This window comes from Pecten maximus, chromosome 12, assembly GCF_902652985.1.
Source record: "Pecten maximus chromosome 12, xPecMax1.1, whole genome shotgun sequence".
Classification (NCBI taxonomy): Eukaryota; Metazoa; Mollusca; class Bivalvia; order Pectinida; family Pectinidae; genus Pecten; species Pecten maximus.
The window spans coordinates 22,618,919-22,644,219 of record NC_047026.1 but is presented as its reverse complement, the minus strand read 5'-3'; the positions used below and the strand labels follow the sequence as shown (position 1 = coordinate 22,644,219).

The 25,301-nt window shown below is 35.2% G+C and overlaps 1 protein-coding gene across 1 annotated transcript; it reads right to left on the bottom strand.

Annotated features, from left to right (window-relative positions):
• Window positions 1-707: 707 nt before the first annotated feature.
• LOC117339671 (kinesin-like protein KIF11-A) lies at window positions 708-23,932 on the bottom strand. The gene is made up of 25 exons (XM_033901385.1): window positions 23,806-23,932; window positions 22,954-23,181; window positions 20,503-20,644; window positions 20,117-20,236; window positions 19,389-19,513; window positions 18,984-19,074; window positions 18,302-18,447; window positions 16,669-16,765; window positions 15,675-15,770; window positions 15,259-15,347; window positions 13,686-13,773; window positions 12,448-12,657; window positions 11,509-11,716; window positions 10,800-10,972; window positions 10,279-10,407; window positions 9,989-10,144; window positions 9,047-9,103; window positions 7,950-8,011; window positions 7,406-7,505; window positions 7,132-7,215; window positions 6,646-6,741; window positions 6,100-6,322; window positions 5,029-5,195; window positions 4,547-4,645; window positions 708-4,098 (listed from the first exon to the last, which is right to left on the bottom strand). The coding sequence occupies exons 1-25, from the start codon at window positions 23,859-23,861 to the stop codon at window positions 3,970-3,972; spliced, it is 3,171 nt and encodes a 1,056-aa protein (XP_033757276.1). The 5' UTR covers window positions 23,862-23,932; the 3' UTR covers window positions 708-3,969.
• Between the last annotated feature and the right edge of the window lie 1,369 nt (window positions 23,933-25,301).

The following is a 25,301-nucleotide window of genomic DNA, read 5'->3' as shown; positions in this document are numbered from 1 at the left end:
AGAAAACTTTCACTAACTAAAACTTTTAAGCCCTGTGGCTCATGCCCCCGCTAGGCCAATCATTTGCATGATACACTTTCATGTAAGACCATGTCGAGCCGAGTCAAGATACCAATTATAATATGTACAATATGTACACATCAAATGATATCAAAATGAATGAATCAATATCAACCTTATACACCAAAATTGATCTGAGCTATGGACGTCAATACCAAAACCTTCATTTTGGTCTAGGGTCATTCAGACAAGTGTAGGTATAACATTCACACCACAAATAACCATGTGAAATTCAAATGTGGAATGCAGAAGATCCTTAGTTCCTGAGAAATAAGCTGCAAGAAGATTTGTGGAAAATACAATGTGGGCTATAATTGACAACTGATTGATGTCCAGTCATGATAGTGAATATGGTGCAGAAATACTGTCGATGTACTTTTTTAATGCAGTGAAAATTTTAGCACATAGCTGTATAAAAATGGATAAGATATGAAGAATATTGGTGCCAATGCTTTCCATAGAAACCATGTACAAAACCTAATCATAAATTTCAAAGGAATTGCTGAAACTTGGATTACTGCTGTATGTACATACAAAAGTAGCTGATGTTTATAGATGTATGAGTGATGCCCATCTATCAAAGTATGGCAAACAAAAACAAGTAGGGTACAATAACTTCCACATATATAAACAAATAAGAGTCAGTATTAGTTTTTAAAGAGTTGTTTTATTTCTACACAATGTTTTAAGTTATTTATAAATCAAGATCTGTCTCGAAAACATTTAACATTTTGAAGCCCTGAATATATAGCAAAAGCTAAAATAATAAAATGATTACATATATAAGTGTGAAATCTTTTTGATAATGATGAAATCCATCTAATTAAAATCAGATATTCCTATCCACTCTATCATATGGAGTGTATGGAGAGGATAATGAACATCTTATCTTGATTAAATGAAACAAGATGGTTCAAGTATATATTATGCCAATTTTGCATTTCAAAATTTTCTGTCACTTCAATAGTATCAACATTGATTTCCCTCATTTCTGCATGATGATGACAGAACTGGCATGCAACAGTCCATGGCAAGAAAGGCAAGTAGGACATTTTTCTTACACATCTGATTGAAAAAGAACATTCTGATGCAAAGATGGGTGGAAACTGTTAACATGATAACACTTGATATTATAGTATTACACTGTATACATTGTATATAGTGCGGTAAGTTTGAATACTCAATAAAATTGGGTAGGCTGAACATCACTGACTTCTGCTTATTAGGGATTCAAATGATGAGATTTCTTTGGTGTCTGTGAGGTGTAGAAAGAGGAAATCCCAACATCACAGTTTATAAAATGGGACAAACCCTCCACAAAATTATGTGTCTTACCTAATTTGAAAACCGATGGAATTTCTTGATCCATGGAGGTTGCAGCCTTGCCAGGCCTTGTTTCTGACCCATCCACCCTTAATGTTGAATTTTGGTATCAAACCTAAATGTTTGTCATGATTAATTACTTTCTATAAACTACAATGAGTGAAGTGACAGGGATATTTTAAAATAGTATTATTTTGAAATATAAAAGTAAATTTTATATACATACAAAGTGTATATCATAGTTAAAAGCACATTATAATAAATATATGTATACAATCAGTGTATTTGAAACACCTAGACAATACAAAATAAAATACTTAAATGGTCCATACATACAAGGCCAAGTGTAGCTTAATCAAACTAAATACATATATCATCAAATTTTAATGCATTATATTTTTCATGATACAACAAAATCACAAAAAAAGAGAGAAGATAATTTTATAATTTATAATTGATGAATCATTAATAATCAACAGGAAAAAAATATCTTTTGCTTCAAATTTCTGGAACTTTGAAAACTAAAAAAAAAAAAAAACATAACATTTACAGCAAATGGCAGGTGATGTTAAGTGGCATTTTTTTTGTATTTGAAATAGCACATTCTCACCATGGACAAACTGATATGATACAGGATTATGGGTTCTTACATACTTACTACTTGTACAGATACATAAAACATGACAGAAATGCTAAACCTGTCCACTTGATTATATAATGAGTATGAAAGGAAGCAACAGGAATGCTACTCTGGATATGATGCGACTAGATAATAATTTTGTTTGTATGTGTAAATGTTGTTTTATGAGTAAATTTTTTTATGTGTACAATTTGTTGTATGTGTACAGTTTTATTCTTACAATTTATTTTCAAGTGTACAATGTTTAAAATCCTCACAACAGTCAGGATTATATGAGGATGGTATCAAGGATACACATATAGAGCAACAATACAAAGAAAGTACAGACAGGAAGAAAGGAAATTTAAAGATGCTTTATCACGGATGACACAGACAGTACTTGTCACAAAAATGCATGAAATGACATCCATAGTATAGAAATGTATCTGTTTAACACAAACAATAGAAAAAAGTAATAACAGCATCATATTGTTTGCTTGTAGAGGCAGAGTACAATATAATTTTTTCTGGGGTGTATTTATTTTAAATTCAAAAGATACCATTAGAACTTTGGAGGGTTGTAATGTTGCTTTGGTATTGTATCATAAGATACAAACTATTCTTGTTTTCATTTCATGATAAATCATATTCACATTATCAACATTGAGCACCTTTAAGAAAGGACAGAAAGGAAAAAATTCAAAAGATTAGATAATGAACTAAAATGAAAGTGTAATAGGCAATGATAATATAGTACATATGATGGTAAAAGAGGAAGAATTCACAAAATGATTAATGAAGATGGAAAGTTGGTGGTTCAGAAGAGTTCAGTTAAATTGGATAGAAAACTAATAATGATATACCAGTAGCATGGTATGTGGAGATGTGATGATGATTGGTAAAAAACCATTATGATATGAAATGTCACATCATGAGGCTAGAAATGTTCAGAGAGGTGAAATGAGAAACATAATAAAATCAACACCCCCTCCCACACACACATTTGCACACCCACCCTGACACACACTGTCTCGGTCACGGACTCCCACCATCTCGGTCACGGACACACACCATCTCAGTCAGGGACACACACCATCCCGGTCACTGACACACACCTTCTCGGTCACGGACACACCTTCTCGGTCACGGACACACACCGTCCCAGTCACCGACACACACCGTCTCGGTCACGGACACACACCATCTCGGTCACGGACTCTCTCTGTCTCTGTCACTGACACTCTGTCTCCGTCATCGACACACACCGTCTCCGTCACCGACACACTCTGTCTCCGTCACCAACACACTCTGTCACTGACACTCTCTGTCTCCGTCACCGACACACTCTGTCTCCGTCACCGACACTCTCTGTCTCCGTCACCGACTCTCTGTCACCGACACTCTCTGTCTCCGTTACCGACACACTCCGTCTCCGTTACTGACACACTCTGTCTCCGTCACCGACACTCTCTGTCTCCGTTACTGACACACTCCGTCTCCGTTACTGACACACTCCGTCTCCGTCACCGACACTCTCTGTCTCCGTCACCGACACACTCTGTCTCCCTCACCGACACACTCTGTCTCCCTCACCGACACACTCTGTCTCCGTCACCGACACACTCTGTCTCTGTCACCGACACTCTCTGTCTCCGTCACTGACACACACACAATCTCAGCCATTGACACAAACTCTCACTCCTGTACATATAAAATACTAAAACATCAGTTATATCTGCTCACAGGTTTAACACATATTGCAAATGAGCAGGTATGCTGTTTATCATTATCGTCGTCGAAGTCAGAGGCCGTAATTATCAGCACAGGAAGACAGTACATATCAACAGATTTCCCTTCACTCATAGGAAAACATCAAAGAAAGTACAAAAATCATTCTAGATTTTAAAAACATCTTTGAATTTTGAATTATTGTTTTACAGAAATGTCCACTTGTTCAACTTGTTCCCTCATGACTCAGTTTGGTTTTGGGCTTTCAAAGGGAGGCGACTCTTGCCCCTGGGTGTTGTGTTGACATTCTTTTGTTTTGATTTAGAAAGTATCTTTGGCTTCTTCTGTCTGTTTTCTTTACTTGACATCTACAAAAATAATATAAAGTTTGTTTCACCTTCTCTGAAGACAACAGCTTCTCAATACAGAGAAACAGGGTGATGCAGTACGACTAGGCAGATAGAAGTATAGCTGAAAACATACATTTCGCTCTTCTTAATTTTTGAAATACATCTACCTGTATATCTAGAAGAATGTCTGTATTAGCTTCATGTCATTACATGCTATATTTGTGACACTCTCTAAAAACCTGCCTGAGTTATCATCTGAGAAGAAATAATTAAATATATATATATATTACCCCCGGGTGGAGATCCCCTTGTTTCACCCCTTCTATTACTCTAAACTCTTGTGTAAGAGGTTGGCAAGCCTCGTGTGGACCACCAAGACTCTTACACTCAGGATGAGATATCCCTGTCCATGGAACAGACCCATGTAAGATTCTATTAGACATAACTAATGTTTTGGGACCTCTACCTTGCTACTGACTTGGCTTAAGCTGGATACTCCTGATGTATGGGATGACTCACTGCCGACCTCACTAGGGGCGGACTCGACCTCTTCTGTCTCACTCGCCTGTAAATGAAAATGATTTAAATCAGTAAACTAGAAAATGTCTGCTAGACATAAATGCTCCCACTGCCTCTTGACACCCTAAAACACAGTTTGGTGAGGATCGCATCAGCAGTTCCTGTGATTAGCTAGTTAGATTGGGATGGGATGTCACACAACGGACATGGGTAACACTATACACCTTTCATCGCAGGGGCATAAAAAGCATTTTACCTGTCACCTTCTAAGCACAATTAACGGCAGACAAGCCAACACAGTAACCCTTAAAACCCTGATGGGTGGATGGATGGGTGGATGGATAGGTGGGTGGATGGATGGGTGGATGGGTGGGTGGATAGGTATCCAGTCAAATACTACTGGTTTAATGTCTGATAGAGTTGATTTACCTTACTAACACGACTAGTCTCAGCCACTGCATCTAGAGAGCTGCTGAGGTTGGTAGCCAGTGGATCAGTGTCATAGTTAGCTCTGAAGTCGTTGAGTAGCAGGTCATGTTCAGAAGTCTTTGTGAGCTGTAGTGGGTAGGAAATGTTTCTCCTCTGTGGAGTTTTGCCTGAAAATAAAGTGAAGACAACTTGACATATGGACTGCAAGCATGGATTGACAAGACTCAATGCATTCGATGGGCTCTGTAGAAAGAATTTTATCATAAATGGATAAAATAGCATATTGTCATTCATTTGCTTCTAACCATTCATAGGATTAAAAAGATTTATATTAATTTCATCTAAAGACTGATTGTTTTGTTCACTTTGGTTTAAACAGGCAAATATTTCTTTTTATATTGTGCTGTCTTGTATATGCTTTGATATGGTTTGATAATTTTTTTCATTTAGGCCTGTTCCAATATTATCAGTGTGGCAGTTTGTTAGTTTTTGTTTAACGTCTTATTAACAGCCAGGGTAATTTAAGGATGTGCCAGGTTTTGGCGGTGGAGGAAAGCCGGAGTACTTGGAGGAAAACCACCGGCCTACGGTCAGTACCTGGCAACTGCCCCACGTAGGTTTCGAACTCGCAACCCAGAGGTGGAGGGCTAGTGTTAAAGTGTCGGGACACCTTAACCACTCGGCCACCGCGGCCCCCAGTGTGGCAGGGGTAAGGGTCAATAACAGGTCTTTGGGCCTCCTGGCTATTGAAAAGTCATTTAAAGATTTTAGTATATTTGACCCCTATGACCATGAATGGAGGTCAAGGTCATTCACCCCAGCATGCTACCAGTCCAATATCAGATATCTAAGCCTCTCTTGTGGATTTACAAATACCACTCATAAACATTAATACACATGCCTACCACCCCTCCTACAGATAATTATGGTAATGTCTAAAGTCTTTAGAACAGAAAAAAATACTTTAGGGCAAAATTTCTTTCTCCAAATATTTCCAAATTGTTGTTATACCCCCAGTGCTTATTATCAGAAAACAAGACTTGCTTCAAAATATCATTGTCTTATCCATACCTGTAGGAATATCCTTCCTTAGTTCTTCATACAGAAAACTCTCAACATCTCCTGAATGCTTCTGTAGATCAGCTGACAAGTTATTTGACCAATCAGCTGTGAATTGTGCCTGTGTTTCAATGTCTGTCTGCCTGTCCTGAGTCTGGGTGGTCCACTCTTGGATATTTCCCTTTATTTGGGACACTAGGCTATCTGTGTGACTTTGGCTTTCGCTGACCAGAGTCTGGATGCAGAAGTGAAAACTTTCAAATACATGGATGTTGATTCAATAATCCTTTAGATATAAAATTAACCTGGAAAACATTTTGAAATGATAAATTCTAGATACTACCACTTGAATTTAAGTATTCCTGAGACTTTAAGACCTTCAAAAATTAGGATTAATAAAACCAATCTACCTACTAAATAGTATCTCATTGAAATTTAACAACTTAACAGTCCTTAACAATAAACTGGACCAAAGGAATGAGAGACTTGTATAATAGTTAGACGTCTCAGTATTTACCAGCTCCAGACACCACTGTCACCTATGTCTGTACACTATACCTGTGTCAATGTCCTGTGACGTTCTTGTCCCAATTGTATTGTTTCTCTATGCTCGGTTATTTTCTCTGTGATTGATGAAAGATGTTGTGTCCAAACCTGTACATATATACACAAATGGTAATTTTATTACAAAGATTTTGGTAGACAGAATTGTTTCTAAGATTGTCACAAGTACATAGATTTTAACAGATGACCTGACCCCATACAGATATGCTTGAGTCTAGCAGAAGCATATAACATAAGTGTCACCGGTCGGTCTATTTATCATCTGACATTATTGTGACAACTGTGACCTCTTATTTCCTAAGCATTGTTTCTTTGATGCTTGTTCCATCCTAAAATCAGGGGGAAAGAAAAGATTCAATAATATCTTTGATGACAACCATGTGTATTACATATATCTGATTTAAATGCTTCACTTCCCTCACATCATTAAATGGAATAGCCCGAGGTGCTGTTAGGTTTAGATATATATATGGGATTTACCTGTTGGGTGTTGCTGTTCATCTCATTGTGTTTTTGTTTGATGTCCTCACATGTCCCTGTACACTTTTCCACCTCTGTCAGCACCTGGTTTATAACAAACAACACATTTTAGGCAAGAAAATTTTGAAAAGTTTCTGTGAAAAAGTTCAGAATGAATTCTGATCCTGTTTTGTAGTATCTAGTCCTTCCACTTTCAACAGATAAATGTTTGAGAATTCATTTATTTTAATAGAAATCAAGGCCAGAAAAGTACAGCACAACTGTCCATCTTTACCTGTGAGAGATCTCTCTGGTTGTTTGTACAGTTTGAGGCTACAGTCCCCATCAGTTCTGGCTTGGTCTGTTCTGTTCCTGTCCGTACCTCCTGTAGATTTCTATGAAAGACAAATTTATAAGTATTATTGCTTCTTCAGCTGTTCTTATCTGTTGTGTGAATGTCCTCACCTGGTATATCATCAGCACCAAGACTGGGATTGTACAGTATTTTAATCTTACTAATTGTACACAAGACGTTGAAGCAACCTTTAGCTCTGATAGAAAATCATAAATTGACTTATCTGATGGTTAAAGGTGTGAAATCAGACCATTTGCAACTGGGAACCATATTCGTTTGGTTTATCTTTTACCGTGAAAGATTCAAACAAAATTGGAATTCAAATTGGTTCCACAACACACAAAATGGTCTAAGGTCACAAGTACCTCTTTCCAAGTGAGCAAAAACCATTGTCTATATCTCAAATCAACCATCACACTATGAATTAATTATATTAAATTTCTATACTGAAACTCTTCAATAACCATATGAATATTACACTCACCCCAATAAATTGTCGTTGAATTGCTGTACTGCCTGCTGTCGGGATTGTTTACGATTCCTTGCCTATAAGGACATAAAACCATCGTTATCAATGAAATATGCCAAACAATACTTTCTAACAACTCCAATAAGTACTTACTCTGTGCATAGAGTATAAATTTAACATGATGCCGAGTGTGCCTGTATCTCTCATTTTTTATTCAATGCTACTTCCAAATTTATTTCATATGGCCTCTAGTGACCTTCAACATTCTGTGTAGTTTCATTTTTATTTGGTTCAAAATAGGAGCTGTCTGCACTAAATTCATTCAAATGTAGGGCTTTTTTTGTTTACCATGGCAACAAAATGACAAGTTATTTTGGAAAAATTGTACAATTCTTTTTTGCAAAAACCTTGCGTAACTTTACGCCATATACACCCTGTCATAACTTACGAACACAAATTAGCATAAGAGAATGATTATGCCTTGTGAGCGATTGTTTCGAGGTGAAACCGGGTTTTGAATGTCGATGAGGGATGCCGGCAAAATACACTTTGTCATGAAACTAATTGTACGCATATTCGTAGACTGTGCCAATAGTTAGTCTATTTTAAGAACATTAGGTGTATCGATGGACATTGAGCAAAATCCGTGAAAATTGCGTTGTTACTGTTGCCGCATGATAAACAATATTGAATTGGAATTTAAAAAAAAAAAATTGATCTTCTATCAATAATACGGTTGTTTTGATAGAATAAAATAAAGTTCCTAGTCTGTGTAAGTGACTCGGGAATAGAACCGGCGTACAATTTTCACTTCAAAAGTGTCGTCCTTTTTTACCTCTAAGTTAGAGAGCGCATATTTTTACCGGGAGAACGTACGATTTTGACGTAAGATTCGAAAAAGTTACGAACACCTTTGTGAAACGCACTTACGAAATTCGTAAGTTTTGCGTAACTTTTTCTTAAATATTTACGAACGTTGTAAGTTACGAAGCTTTGTGAAACGATACCCAGTACTCACCTGTTGGACAAACAGACAGACAAGCCTACTCCAGTATACCCCTAACTTTGTTACAGGGTATGACAATAGAATTCTGATATAGTACAGTACTCACCTGTTGGAGCAGTTCCAAGCGCTTCTGTTGGTGCTGAAGTATTTTTTCTTCTAGTTCCTAAATGAACAAAAAAATGTGTTAATTGAAGCCGCAGCTTCATAAAAACCAAGTATGAAGTTGGGGAAAGTTCACTACATATCAACCCTTGTCAAGATCTATAGTAACTAGTGTAAAGAAAAGTGTGACATCTCCATGTGAATTAGACACAACAAGTCTCCGAAACAACAGATGGTCTGTTGTAATTAAATAAATCGATCATCAGTGCCAAGTTGTTCAAAATGTGATTAGGCTAATCGTGGTTTAACAACAATTTTAAAATCCTGATAAAATCATTTCTGGTAAAACTAACTTGACAAAATTTAAAAAAAAAAATACAACACTTGTCAGTCTCTGCCTACCTGCCTATTTCAAGGAATATACAGACATAGATTTTGAAGTAATGGAGAAATGAGATTTTCACTAATCAAGTGATTACGCTAATCACCTTTTGAAAAACTGGGCACTTGTGTCAGACTAAAACAATTATCTGATTGTGTGGATCACATGACAGTATCCCTGTTCTGTATTTAGAACCAGTGACCTTAACCTTAGGAACATGCTATTATAACAAGCTATTACAGAACAGTGTATTTGTATATGAAATATCTAGAAATTTTGACTTCTGGATTTATAATAGCAGACACACTCTGGAAATAAGTTTGGACAGACAGATAGCCAATGGATGACATCCTGATTGATACGGAGCCTGTACAGATGCAGACCTAAACAAGTTAATAACTGTACAGTTTATGGTTAATTACCTATTCAAACTTTCCATCAATCCCTAGGTAATATAACATCTTTAATCAAACCTTACATTTTTTAATGTTGGTAATAAACAATTTTTTGCTTTATAGCTATTATTGCCAAAAGTGTAATGAAACCTCAGGAGAAATATTTCACCTTATCCAATCTTTCTTCCTCCGCCATCTGTTTCTCGGACTCGTCAAGGTCAGCTGTCATTAGTGTGAAGAAATCGGTGGTTAACGCTGTCAAACTGTCAAGACCATTTGCAATTGTTGTCATAAATTTGTTTACCATCAGTTCCTGCTCAGTTTTCTGAAACAAAATAGCATCAGCATTACTAAACCTATGTTTACATATATGATCACACCACTGTATCAAAAAATTATAGCCGTGTGACTCTAAATTGATGGTTGACATGAGAAGTAATGTTAGATTCTACAACAAACCTGGGCCTGAAGTAGCTCTATTTGCCTCTGAAGTATAGTGGAAGACAGATTGTTGGAATCCACAGCTTGTTGTACAGCAGGCTCCAATATATTACTCTGGAACTCAGATAGCGCTTTACTTTGCTCTGACTGAAATGTATGAACAAGCCTTTGTAACTATTGGTAATCAAAGTTATAGATGCCATAATTTCTTAATATCCATATGCATAGACAGGTTTTCACCAAATATCAAACATTAGAAACCAGACTTCCAATGAAAGGATGAACTCTATCTTTATTTGGACCACTCAAAGTTTAGCACAATGAGGAATTAAGGCAATCACAATATTTGTCACAGAAGATATTACACAAAACTTGACATAGAAAATATTATAGAGAAACTGCAACTATACCAATCATAACTTAGAGGAATGCTTTCTTTGCTAAAATACATTACAACTTAAATATGTACATATAAAGCATTATAGGACTGGATGTCTGATTTCTAATCTTCACAAACACAGGACAGTCTCAATACTTACCTGTGTAGCAGTTGTAGCTGCCTGGACACTGTCCAGCCAAGCTGAATGGAGTTCAGTCTGGTCATTGCTGTGCTGATTGATCTCCCCAGCCTGGTCATTCAGCCTTTGTTGATGGTCAGTTACAGCCTGACAAGTGACAGATACCTGGTCCTGCTGCTGTTGTAGCAGACTCACTGTAAATCATTAACATACGACTCTCATTTAAAGCATTTTTTTTATTTCATATTTAGTCTATTTGACTGTAATTCCTTATCAAACCAATTTTATTTTGGAATTTCATTCAACAAGAAAATATTTTAATTTGTTCAACCAAGAAGTTTTTCCCAAAGCGGCTCACATATTTATTCTAGTTAATAGCTATGATTGAAGTGATAGCATATTGCAGAAAGTTTAAATCCAAGGATAATAGTTGATTCCAGATTTTGTCAGAATTTTCTATTGAAACATACAGATCAGTCCAGTAAATATAGGATGAGACATATACACCTGTTTTATATTACTGACACAGATACCTAGCACAACTATTTAACTGAAATATTAAAATTATATATTGTATTCCGATAACAAATACTTCCTATTAGGCACCCCTCTAACCTAACCGCTACATTCCAGATTAACTGTATTAAAATGTATAAACTTATAAACTCCAGGAGTGTTTAAATACTGTTATCACAATCTTTGTTACACATTGTTTCAGACATGATTTTACCTGTTTTGTCCGTCAGATTACACTGATATTGCTTTGTTGTTGTTAAAAAGCTATCAACACCATCCTTCATCTGTGTGATCTGCCGTTGGAAGCGTTCCTTGAACTGTGACTGACATTCCTCATTACTCGCCTCCACCTCCTTCTTCCTGTCCAGTTTGCAGTGAAGGCCATCAATATCTAATAAGGCAGAGTCTACAGTCGCAAGTAACTGCAAGGAGGAAGACAGTTAATGGTTTATATATGACCAGTATATCATTTATAAGAAACCTGAAACTGCTGTGTTAATCCTAGTAAAAGATCTAAATCAGCAGTGTAAAAAACCTGCATGACCAGATGTGTCTTAAAAAACATTCAAAATCATCTCTCCTTGACCTTCACAAATCTCCAAATTGCAATCAGACAGGTAATTAACGTGAATTTTGAATAGCAAAATATATATATCATTATTAATTTGAAAGCATAAAGATATTAAGATACATAATTTTATTGTTATGTATTGTGTACATAAATGCTTCAGGATTTCATTTCAATTGTTGTGTTACTATCATTGCAATTTTAAAATCTCTATTTTTATAATAAAATCATTACGTTTTCATTTCAATCGATACAGTTTTACAAACCTTAGAAAAAATATTGACCAAAGGCAATAGTTGTTCTTATGTTAAGATAAAATTGCTTAAATTGACTCATAAATAGGCTATTGATAGTATAAATTGTTTTCATAACAAAACAAGATTTTGTAAAGGAAAACTTTTACACAAACGTGGTCCAAACCCCTACCCCAAAAGTGGACATAGATAATCCCCTATATAAAATTTCCAATTAAGCATAGTAACAAAAAAAAAAAAAAAAAAAATGCAATAACAATCTACTAAGAACAATACACTGATCTTTTGTTAAGTCAACATTCATTAAGAGACAGTGGAGTCAGAAGCATACCTCTTTGGCCTCCCCATACAGACAGGTTTCTGTGGACACATGTTCTGACACCAGATATTTCTGCTCATCACGGTCCTGTACGGTTGCTTTCAGCTCCTGTTTTGTTTCCTGTAAGTTCTCTGTCGTCTTAATGAGATTATCAGTGGTGACAGTCAAGTTTTTGGTTGTCTCCTCAAGTCGGAGTTCAGTTTCTGTGTAAATCTCTGTCAGCTGTAAATCAGCAAAAATAAAACTTCTTGATTACTCATCGAAACTATATGATGCGTTAAAACAACAATGATTAAGATGAACTTGACCAGAATGATTTTTATTGGTGCTACAGCTTACACCATCTTACACCAAACTATCGAATACTAAAACATCAAGTGAAACCTGTAAATATCACCAGATATAACAGTAAGTCCTCTGTTCAATTACAAAAATACTGACCTTGACCTTAGAAACTAGCCAAACCCCTTATAGCCATGAAAAAAAAGGAATATTAGACTTCGGGATTCAGATTTATTCCAGACAGATGGACAGAAATGATAACTATCTAATGATATCTCATTACTAGACTGACAAAGACAACTCACTCTGCTTTCAGAAATACAAGGGGCCCAATGGGCCTGTATCGCTCACTTGCTTCTAATGCAACTTGAGTTGATCTAGTTCATTTGGTATGGAGATATCAAGCTGATTACCACTTTATTCATATATCAGAGCTGGCTAGGTTTATTCATTTAAATACATTTTGTAGCTCTCTATCCAGCATACAACTGGCCCAATATGAGATCTCTAGGTCTCTTGGTCATCTTGGAATCATTGTTTATCACATATTTGATCTCTGTAACCTTGAATGTAGATCAAGGTCATTCATTTGAACAAACTTGGTATCCCTTCACCCAAGCATGCTACAGAGCCAATATCAAATGTCTGGGCATCTTGGTTATTAAGAAGTTGTTTTAAGAAAATATTGATGCTTGCCAACTGTTCAGCGGGACAACAGTCTGGCAAAGGACGGTGCACTACAGCATAAGGTCACTTGACCTTGGGGCAGGTGAGCTAATAACTGCCACATACAGGTATCTCAACCTTCTGAAGTTAGAACCTATGTCATTGATGTACACACCTAGATATTTGCACACATGCTCATCTTCTCGCACTGACACCATTTAATTTGTGGACCTATTCATGATTTAACTTTATAAAAGACAAAGGAAGGAAAGCTAGTTCTGAGAGGCTCGATAAAATCCTACCTTGTTCATTTCTCCTGTTAATGCAGCAATGTTTTCCTCCATATCCTTGATACTTTCAAATTGCTGTGTGATTTTATTCTGCATGGCTCTGTACAAATTATAAACAGTACATATTTTAGAATATCAACATATCATATAGACCAATTTTCCAGGTTCTGGCAAGTAAATTCTAGTGGAACTACCTACAATTGTTTTTTTGCAAGTAGATTATGAAAGCTAGATGCTTCCCCTATAAACCTATTTCTACATTAGTGTAGTGCCAAGCTGAATAAAATATACAGCCAAGTGAATAAATATTGTATAGTAAAATTAGCCACTCAAAAAATGATCAAATAAGAATATTAATTCCTTATAATTATAAAGCAGGAGTGTCACAGTTCAGAATTGTTCTGGTCCAGAAACTTCAGTTATGATTCATATTGACAGTTTTTGGTTATTTCGCTTCTCACAGTTGTGGCAACTCTGCAATCTATGTATATTACATGTGATAAATAAGCCCCAAATGAATTCTTTAACTCGAATAAAAAAATAACACATCACTATAATGTAAACAGACGAATCAGTAATAAAGATGATAAAACAGTTAACATAGATAATTGTCTACTGGTCCTCTTCTTAAGGTGTTGAGTATCAAGATACTAACAAAATCAACAATTGTCCCACATAGGTTGACTTATGTTCTTACAGGAAAACCTATGTACTTTCATCCTATCATGGCATGCAAACATATCAGTCTCCATGTTAATGATTTAACTTGCCATTGCTACCTATTGTCTATTATGTATGCTGCTCATGTACATGTATTGTATGTTCTAACAATCTGACTAGTGAAAACGTAAAAGAATTCGCCTAATTAATCAAAATAGTTTACTCTACAGAATCAACCTCATCAATGTCCACTCACATAACTAGGAGATGCAGAATATCTTTAAACGCAAGGGAACCTACTGCTTTGGTAATGTGCAAAAAATCTTCATTACAAAGACTGCGTTGTCAATACTGTACACATGCTGTGTTTTTTTGTTTATCTTACTGGGGCCCACCATGTGACTTAAATCTGGTTTCCAGGTTGCTTGGTCCCCTAAAGGTATCAGCGGACATGCAGGTAGATCTCATGGAATGTTTAATTTGTATTATACATATTTTCTACATACAGCTACTGTCTTGTTCATAACACCCTCCGCCATGAGAAAATAATTTGCACAAAGCTGCCATGTCATATAATCAGAAACAATATAGTCATACTTATTGTGATTGCTGAAATATGTAGTATGTAGCAAAGGCATGTAATATTTGACACAAAAATACACATCTTTGCTGCCACCAAAAACTACTACCAGCTTATTCAGGGTATAACCAAAATACGAAACCTGGAAACCGAACCATAATCTTTTGAATCATGGTCAACAGTTATTTCAGGTAACCATGACACTCCTATTAAGACACAGAATTTGCATGGCATGTTACTTTTTCATTTTTTTAAAATAAAGAAGATAGGTATCATGTCGATTATCTTACAAGTATTATATTTATACATTATAAATCATACAAGAACAATTTTAAAAATGCTTACACATAATTTTCCTCTGCCAGGTAAATTCCGTTTTTCTCACGAACAGCCTGCAGGTCTCTCCTTAGTCTCTCGATCTCCTCAGTATATTCCTGTAACACATGTACATCGTTAAAACAGGTTCTATTCGTCCGAACAAGAATAAACAGGTTCGATCAGGTTGTGAAAATCTTAGTGAACTAGAAACACGTTGGTGCATCATGAGTGCTCCTGTTCCCCGCTTTATTTTGACCCTCACAAATGGTCTAAAATATTCTTAAAAGCTTTAACCTATACTGTGACAGCAGGCAGACAGATGGAATCAGGGTAAAACAGTATGTCCCCAGCTAAGGTGTACAGGGACACGATAGATAGTAACATCTATGATTTACTTTGCCATACACAAGCATTATAATGGAATAGTGTAAAGATAACAATACCTTAATGAGAGCCTTCTTGGTCAGTTTCTGGTTTATCTCAGGACGGTTCTGGATGTTCTTGGCCCGATGAGCATAATCCAATGTACTCAAGGTCTCCTGATAGAGAAAACAGAGAATCAAACATTACTATGGGCAACTAAAATAGTCCACTGAATAGTTAATTAAACATAAGAACAACAGATCATGCATAATAAACCTGTCTGACCCTATCCAATATTTCACCTCCAGTTCATGGGAAATGAAGGACAAATTCAGCATCTGCAACCTTGATTATCAGATCCATGTAAAAGACTGGCCAAAATATTTTGGACTTAGTTACAAATGTTCCGAATAGGTGAAAATCATTTTTTTTTTAAATCAAATCCATATTATTAATGTTTCACCCCAAAAGAACATCCATGCCAAAACAATAACATGTGATCTGACCCAACTGTAGAACCACTGAAGAAACCAAAACAATAACATGTGATCTGACCCAACTGACGGAACTGTAGAACCACTGAAGAAACCAAAACAATAACATGTGATCTGACCCAACTGTAGAACCACTGAAGAAACCAAAACAATAACATGTGATCTGACCCAACTGTAGAACCACTGAAGAAACCAAAACTTTTAACTGGAGGACAATCAGATGGATGCAGACACTATACCATAATATGCAAGATGAATTTCAACGTGTGTAAAACAAGAGGCCAAAGGGGCCTCCATAATCAATCTGGATGTTGCAGTGATAATCAGAAAACACTAGTACCAATTAAAGGATTTACCTCTAAGCTCTATTTCCCCCATATCTGCCCCCTTTGTCCAATAAATGCTGTTGTCTTGTCTTTATCATCTCCTAGTTTTAAAGAATCTAAAATGTTTCTACTAAGCAACCTTTAGTTTCATGTTTTTAACTTGTAGGCCACCAAATTGTCAGCTGAATCCCGATGGAAACAATCATAATCTATCGATAATTTAATGCATGATCATACTTCTAAATATCACTTACATCCAGATTACAGGCTGCGGGTGAGATTGTAGCGATGATAGAAGTCTTGGTACGGCCCCCAAGGGAGTCTTGTAGTAAACGGGTCAGCTTGCTCTCCCTACATAAAACATGTCAAAGTAAAACTGATTTTGCAACAGCACATCATTTTTCTCACAAATGGTATGACAATTTTTTCTATACCATTTTCTACATCAAATTCAATGCATATGTCCTTCTTATTTACAAAAAGTCAATGTAATGCTATTATTGGGCAGACCAAATACAAACTGTATGGTATATGTTTACCTGGTATACTATACAGGCTTACCTGTATGGTATATGTTTACCTGGTATACAGACTTACCTGTATGGTATATGTACCTGGTATACAGACTTACCTGTATGGTATATGTACCTGGTATACTATACAGACTTACCTGTATGGTATATGTTTACCTGGTATACTATACAAACTTATCTGTATGGTATATGTTTACCTGGTATAGACTTACCTGGTATACTATACAGACTAACCTGTATGGTATATGTGTACCTGGTATACTATACAGACTTACCTGTATGGTATATGTTTACCTGGTATACTATACAGACTAACCTGTATGGTATATGTTTACCTGGTATACAGACTTACCTGTATGGTATATGTTTACCTGGTATACTATACAGACTAACCTGTATGGTATATGTTTACCTGGTATACTATAAAAACTTACCTGTATGGTATGTTTACCTGGTATACAGACTAACCTGTATGGTATATGTTTACCTGGTATACAGACTTACCTGTATGGTATATGTGTACCTGGTATACAGACTAACCTGTATGGTATATGTACTTGGTATACAGACTAACCTGTATGGTATATATGTACCTGGTATACAGACTAAACTGTATGGTATATATCTACCTGGTATACAGACTTACCTGTATGGTATATATCTACCTGGTATACAGACTTACTTGTATGGTATATGTGTACCTGGTATAGAGAATTACCTGTATGGTATATGTACCTGGTATACAGACTTACCTGTATGGTATATGTACCTGGTATACAGACTTACCTGTATGGTATATGTTTACCTGGTATACAGACTTACCTGTATGGTATATGTTTACCTGGTATACAGACTTACCTGTATGGTATATGTGTACCTGGTATACAGACTAACCTGTATGTTATATGTTTACCTGGTATATAGACTAACCTGTATGTTATATGTTTACCTGGTATATAGACTAACCTGTATGGTATATGTTTACCTGGTATACAGACTTACCTGTATGGTATATGTTTACCTGGTATACAGACTTACCTGTATGGTATATGTGTACCTGGTATACAGACTTACCTGTATGGTATATGTGTACCTGGTATACAGACTTACCTGTATGGTATATGTGTTCCTGGTATACAGACTTACCTGTATGGTATATGTACCTGGTATACAGACTTACCTGTATGGTGTATGTGTGCCTGGTATACAGACTAACCTGTATGGTATATGTACCTGGTATACAGACTTACCTGTATGGTATATATGTACCTGGTATACAGACTTACCTGTATGGTATATGTACCTGGTATACAGACTTACCTGTATGGTATATGTACCTGGTATACAGACTTACCTGTATGGTATATGAGGGGCATGTTCCACCAGGGAAGTGATCACTCGACCAAGGGTTAGTAGACTCTGGTTTATACTGCCCGCCTCTCTGGCCCGTTTGTCTACTGCTCCAGAACGACCAATATTTTCACTGCCAGCTAAATCTACCTATATAAACAGATAACTATTGTATAGAATGCAAACTACTGACTTTACAAAACTTGCGACAAAAAAAAAAAAAACTTAGTCTATTAATGACACTTGTAGGTAAAGTTAGAAGTATGTGAGAGGTTTAAATAAGGATCAAACCAGACGAATTTGTTACCACATGTGCCACTTGAACATAAGTGAGGGCAGCAGTAACATAATTTGTTGGGTGAAAATGTTTACACCAGTTCCAGGCAAGTTTCCAGTAATCAGACTTAACTTACAAGTACCCAGACTTAACTTAATTTTAAATTTCAACAATTGCTTTATCAAACTCATTTTTTTCATTTAATTTTATAGAAAATTTGAATTTCATTCAAAATGCACTTTGTTCAATTCAATCAGAAAATTTGCTTCAGCATGACCATCTCTAGGTTTTTGTTTCACAGTATAGTTAAGATATCTATATGTTTAAATAGTCAAATAAATAATTACTTTTAAAATGGAAGATAAACATTACATTATTCATGCACTATTCAATTTCCAGGTATACATACTAAATACAGTTTTCCAGTCTTCAAGAGCTCCTCTCCATCAATGTTGCTCTCTTTGATATGAACTGTTACTGAAAACACTGTGTGTGAACGACTGCAATAGATAAATGTACTCCTTTGTATTAAATATATTCATTGTATACAGTGGAACTTCGTTAACTCAAATAGTAATGTTATTCCATTATTAAATTTACATTTTATCACTTATTTATGTTATGTTAAACATGACAAATACATGTACATGAAGAGAGCATCCAAAAACTCAATTTACAGTTCAAACGAAGTACAAACTAAAGTGATGAAATTCTTAAATACTTATCAGTCACAAGGCTTCATCTGGGGCAAGACATTCAGAATTTTTTCCTGAAAGTTGAGATGAATCTATAATGCTACAATATTTAATCATACCTTGAATGGGCATTCATCAATGTTGCAGCAGTTTGTCTACGAGCTGTTCCTCGTTCCAAGATCTCAAAAACTTCATTCTTGGTACGGACCACTACTTCTTCCAGACCATTTATGATTACAGAGCCCTGAAAATCCCAATGTAATATAATCACTATTAACGACTCATGCATCATCTATCATCTCAATAATCATTAGGAATTGAAAACTAATTTCTTTCTGATTCAATCCAGATAATAGACCACTGTCATAGGAAGCTAACAACAGTCATATGTATATGTTTCTAGACAAAAAACTTTTCATTTTGAACTCAAAGTGTTCAATGACTTTACCAAAAGTACAAAACTAAAACATATGAGATCAGCTATCTACAATTAGTAAATGCAGCCCTGTTTGTCTGGCTTCTACTGAACCAGTGTCTACATGAGATACTCCTCACCCACCACTTACAGACTGGTCTGTACTTAATGTCTATAAGCAAGTTGTAGGAAAAACGCCAGTCTTGGTGTATCCACGTGCACGTTGAAATAAGAATTTCAATCCGGTAAAACTTTTTTTTTTCTCATTTCTTTCTTTTTTACTAGCATTATAAAAGAACAAGTAAAAGATTCTACAAGGCAACCCTATTTCGTCTTCAGTTAAATGATATCTGCCGGTACATCATTCCATCATTTTTATTTTAAATAGAGTCCTTAGTTACATAATAATAGCAGATTTGGTGTGTCAGTTACCTTTTTTGCACTGTCCTCATATATCCTGAGTCTCAAAGCATCCTCACCAGATCCCAAAAGGTCAAATAATTCTTCATTGTAAAGCTCTAAAAATGAGACCCTCACAGAAAACTCCACATCCTTAAAATAAAATTAAGATTGTTATTATCAAATAAAACTGAATAAGTTTATAACTAATAAATGTGAAACAAGCTCATGACATGACCATCTACAGATGATTCATTTGATTGAAGCAGTTTGTCATCTAAACCCAAATAACTTTTAAATAAACAGTTATAGAGTTAAAACAAAAATTACCAGCCAGACATTGTATGACTACAAACACCAATCTCCTGTGGTTTTATTTTATAAGGCCTTTACAGACAGGACAGTATAAGTTTCTTTACCTGAGTTTTCAGTTGCTCAAATATATGGTTCATTGCCCTGGGGATGATACCAGCTAATGGATCGTCCTCCCAGGACATGTCTGGATCATCTGTACGATCGCCTTCCATAGTAAAGGTCTTCCCGGAACCGGTCTGTCCGTACCTATAGAAATCATCATTGAATTGCACTATTAGTTACGTCGAATTCTGTAAATTCTAATGTACTGTACATGTATTGTCTGATCATCAAACTACCATAACCAGTTTCTACAATGTAACATTTATGTCATTAATCATATTTAAATCAGAGAGTTACAGGTACTTATACCTAGGCCTCTTGTCTGTCCCTCTTTGTCAGAATAGTAAGTTTTAATTAATTTATACATTAAAGGCATGTGTAAATATTGATGCATTGCAAAACACTGCCCTGCAGGTAGGGAGTAAGAATCGTACCTGCTGTCCCCCATTTCATGATCGTAAGAGGCGACTAAATTTGGGATATTCTCTTTTCTCTTTCTTAACAAATTTCCTAATGTCTCGCTTGACAATGCCTCATTTTCAGTTGAGCTTTCACCCCTGTGAGGAAGGCTTTGGGTTCTATTCCCTGGCAGAGACATATCAGAGTCTTTAAAAATGGTAGTTGCTACTCCTGCTTAGCGCTCAGCATATTAGGAGTGGGACGACTGGTTCACCCGTTGTCAGTATAATGTGACCAGGTGGGGTGTCCTGCTGGGTGTCTACGGCACTATGCTTCAAGTTCAGTGAGGTAGCACTATAAATCGGCAAAAGTTCCGGCCTATCACAAGGAGACTTAACACAAAAATACTGCAGCCTCCCAAAACACACATACACACCCACCACATGCATGCATATATCACACGCACGAGAGGCCATCCTTAATGACCTTAGCTCTTGATAGGATGTTAAACAAATAAAACCAAAATCAAAATTGTAAAACAAAAATCAAATTTCGTAAAAAAACAGTTAATAATTCTCAAAATTAATTAAATATGTCATTTTCTCCAAAAATCGCTCTTCCTAAGTGAGAAGAAAATACATTTGATTTATTATAGAATTCATTCCAATTTGGCTATGAAATCAAACTTATTTGTAAATCAATTGGAGAAACATGTATTTTACATCAATTTCATCAAGTTTAATTTGTAATCGAAAAACACTGCAAAAGTATAAATAAAATTCATGTAATCTGTAGGGTGTGTTAAGATGTCCATGAATACAATGCAGCCAGATTTGTTGAAAATAACACTGACATTTCTTGAGAAACTGAACTAAACACCAAACTTTAAAAGTCTTGATTCCCAGCATCCCTAATTTCCAAAGTCACTGGACATAAATTCCTGGTGATATTTCATAAATGAAGGCTGTGTTGAGATATGTCGACTATGTGATATAACAATATATATGAAGTTTGGTTCTGAGATATGTCGACTATGTGATATAACAATATATATGAAGTTTGGTTCTGACTAACAACTTTTAAGTAAAGGATCTAAACACACAACTTAAAAGTTAAACTCTGACAATGACGTCTCAGACATTGTTGCCACGTGCACCGACACGGTAAGAAAAGTAATTTATAACAACATAGTATTGCTGTATGGCTCCTGGGCTAACTGATTTTCATGTGCTACATTCATGTACAGGCCTGTATTTTTTAATTTGTTTATTTATTCTTTTCCATTCTATAAAATGATAACAAAAACTAGCAGATGTTTGGCTAATGTTATATCTATAGTTTCTAACAGAAATCTATGCTTTTGGTGATCACTTTTCTGAGGATTGTCAACCACTATCCAGGGCTCAAAGTGGTGCCTATTTTAGTGGCCATGGTGCCTTATATTCACCATTGGAAACCTGTAATTGACCGATGAGGCGGCTGCATGGTCACTAAAAAAATTGTGATTTGGGTAATCTTTCAAAAGCTGAAGTCAATGCTAAAATGACGTTCACATAAGAAAATGTTACAGTAATACAGAGATGTTAAATACTGATCAAAAGAATGAAAAGTTTTTTTTTTTTATAAATTCAAGACAACTAGACCAGGTGACTAACTTTTCCAAATGGTGCCTAGATTTTATAAATTGGTAGTCAAATAGGCCACCTGGTAAAAACATCCTCTTTGAGCCCTGCTATCTTATGATATAATGAATTGTTGACCATTAACCAATTTAACATGTCATCTGATGTTGAATATATCAAACATAAAAGACACTAATGTTCCGAAGTCATTATTTTACCTTTGAAAGTTTAATTTGCTTATTATTTTAGTTTAATCATAAGGATCAATATACAAAATAAATTGATCTATCGATGTGTAGTCAGAAAAATAAAAGTACATTTTTTACACAAGCTACTTTGCAGCTTAGTCTTAGTGCACTTTGATTTTTGGTCTATACATTGATATACCAATTTCTTCTGTAGTTTTGTTCTTAATAAATAAATCATACTTACGCAAAAATAGTACAGTTATATCCGGAGAGAACCTCATCAATGATCGGAGTGACAACAGACTGATAGACATCCATCTGTTTGGATGATGGTGGGAAAACATTATCAAAGAAGAATGTTTTAGTGTTAGGGTTGATACCAAGACGTTCTTTGACAATGACCTCCTTTTTCTCACCATTGCACTCCAGCACAGAAAATGAGCCTTGTTTCTTTTCTATTGAATTAATGGGCCTAAAATGAAAATCAAAATACATACAGATAGAAGTTATATTATATATTAATAATTATATAAATAGACCTGAAATAGAAGTTATATTATATATTTATAATTAAATAAATAGATTCTAGACCTGAAATATTATGTTTTAAACCAGTGATTTAAAGAGTTTCTCAGCAAGAAGGGTAAGTTTTCCAGTCCACTATGGTCAAAGCATGAAATAGAATTAGAACTTGAAAAAGTCGTTGTATACAGTAGGCTATCTGACGGGACCTTTTTTGGGGGTTTTATCAGAGACATATATATATGTCTATCATATGTCTCTGGTTTTATGTATTGAAAATAAACATTTCCTATCAAATTGACAATATCTCAAAATAGCAGGAATCTTACAAGTTATCGTATATATCAGAGACATATATGTCTCTGTATATATATAATCTATGCTAAATTACTAATCATTTCTTGTAATTGTATGTTTTTAAACATGTATTAGGTTACCGATTTTCATCTATCAGCCTGTCAGCTGTCTTTAGATGACGGACGGTAACGTTATTGTATATATTCCGTCCATGAATCGCATTATTGATTTCATAGATACAAAGTATGGTTTCTATTATAAGATAGACCTTACATACCTGCATCTTAGCGAGACCTTAATGTTTTGATTTTTATCTACTGTCTTCGGCTTCATGTTTATATTGTGCACGCTAGCTGAACCTTGCCTTGCCTTGTCTGAATGTTTTCAAACCTGCCACCTCTCATTTGAAGTTAGCCAATCAGTGACGACCATAAAGAGCGCATACACGGGAGGTAACTCTCCATTATATTTCCCACACACTATGATTTATCAGAGTTACTTCCCTTCGTTGCTGATGACATTTTATTTTAAAAACTCAGAACACTAATTTAGATTCTCAACATATTAAGATCTCTCGTTTTCCACACAGAACGATACCAATGGACTTCTAAATGCTACTAACCGTTGAAAATTGACGTCAAGCATTCATCACATTTATAACGTGACCTTTATGTTTTGATAAATATCATAGTTATATACTAAGATAAATCAGAATGCTGTACAGGGGGAAATTGTATCGGTCTCTGCTCCTTATTCAACATTGAACAATTTTACCACCGGACAAGATAATCTATTACAGTTCAGGGTGTATTTGGACTTATATAGTGTGTCTATACACCCGTATTTCTTATATACAAAAAAAGAATGTATATACACGGAATAATCGCTACTTATCAGACGAGAAAATATACGTTTACTTTATGATAATGTACAACTTTTCTTTCTATATTCATTTGATAAATTTGCACACAGGGCGAATAAACAGAAAAATAATTAACATTACTTTGCAATAATGTCCATTTTCTGTACATGCATTTATATATGTTTAATATGATTTGAAAAATATATATATGCATGTATATGAAAAAAATGAACGCCAGATATGTTATGAAACCCTATATGTTACTCATTATTTCGCTTCATTATTCAACGTTTCCTCCCAATTATTCATATTATACTCCGTTTGATATTCAACGCTGAAAATGACCCCAAAAATACTTTTGGAGGATGTAAGTATATCTAAGAATAAAAGTTAGTCAAACTTATCTCGTATCTTATTAGTCAACAGTCTAATTAAAATGAGATCTCTCATAACATTACGTTATATATCTCTCATTACACTAGGTTATAGATCTCACATTATATTACGTTATCATTACATCACGTTATATCTCTCTCGTTTCACTACGCTACATATCTCTCATTACATTACGTTATAGATATCTCATTATATTGCGTTATAGATCTCTCATTATATTACGTTATAGATCTCTCATTACACTACGTAATAGATCTCTCATTACATTACGTTATATATCCCTCATTACACTACATTATAGATCTCTCATTACATTACGTTATAGATCTCTCATTATATTACGTTATAGATCTCTCATTACACTACGTAATAGATCACTCATTACACTACGTTATAGATCCCTCATTACACTACATTATATATCTCTCATTACATTACGTTATAGATCTCTCATTATATTACGTTATAGATCTCTCATTATATTACGTTATAGATCTCTCATTATATTACGTTAT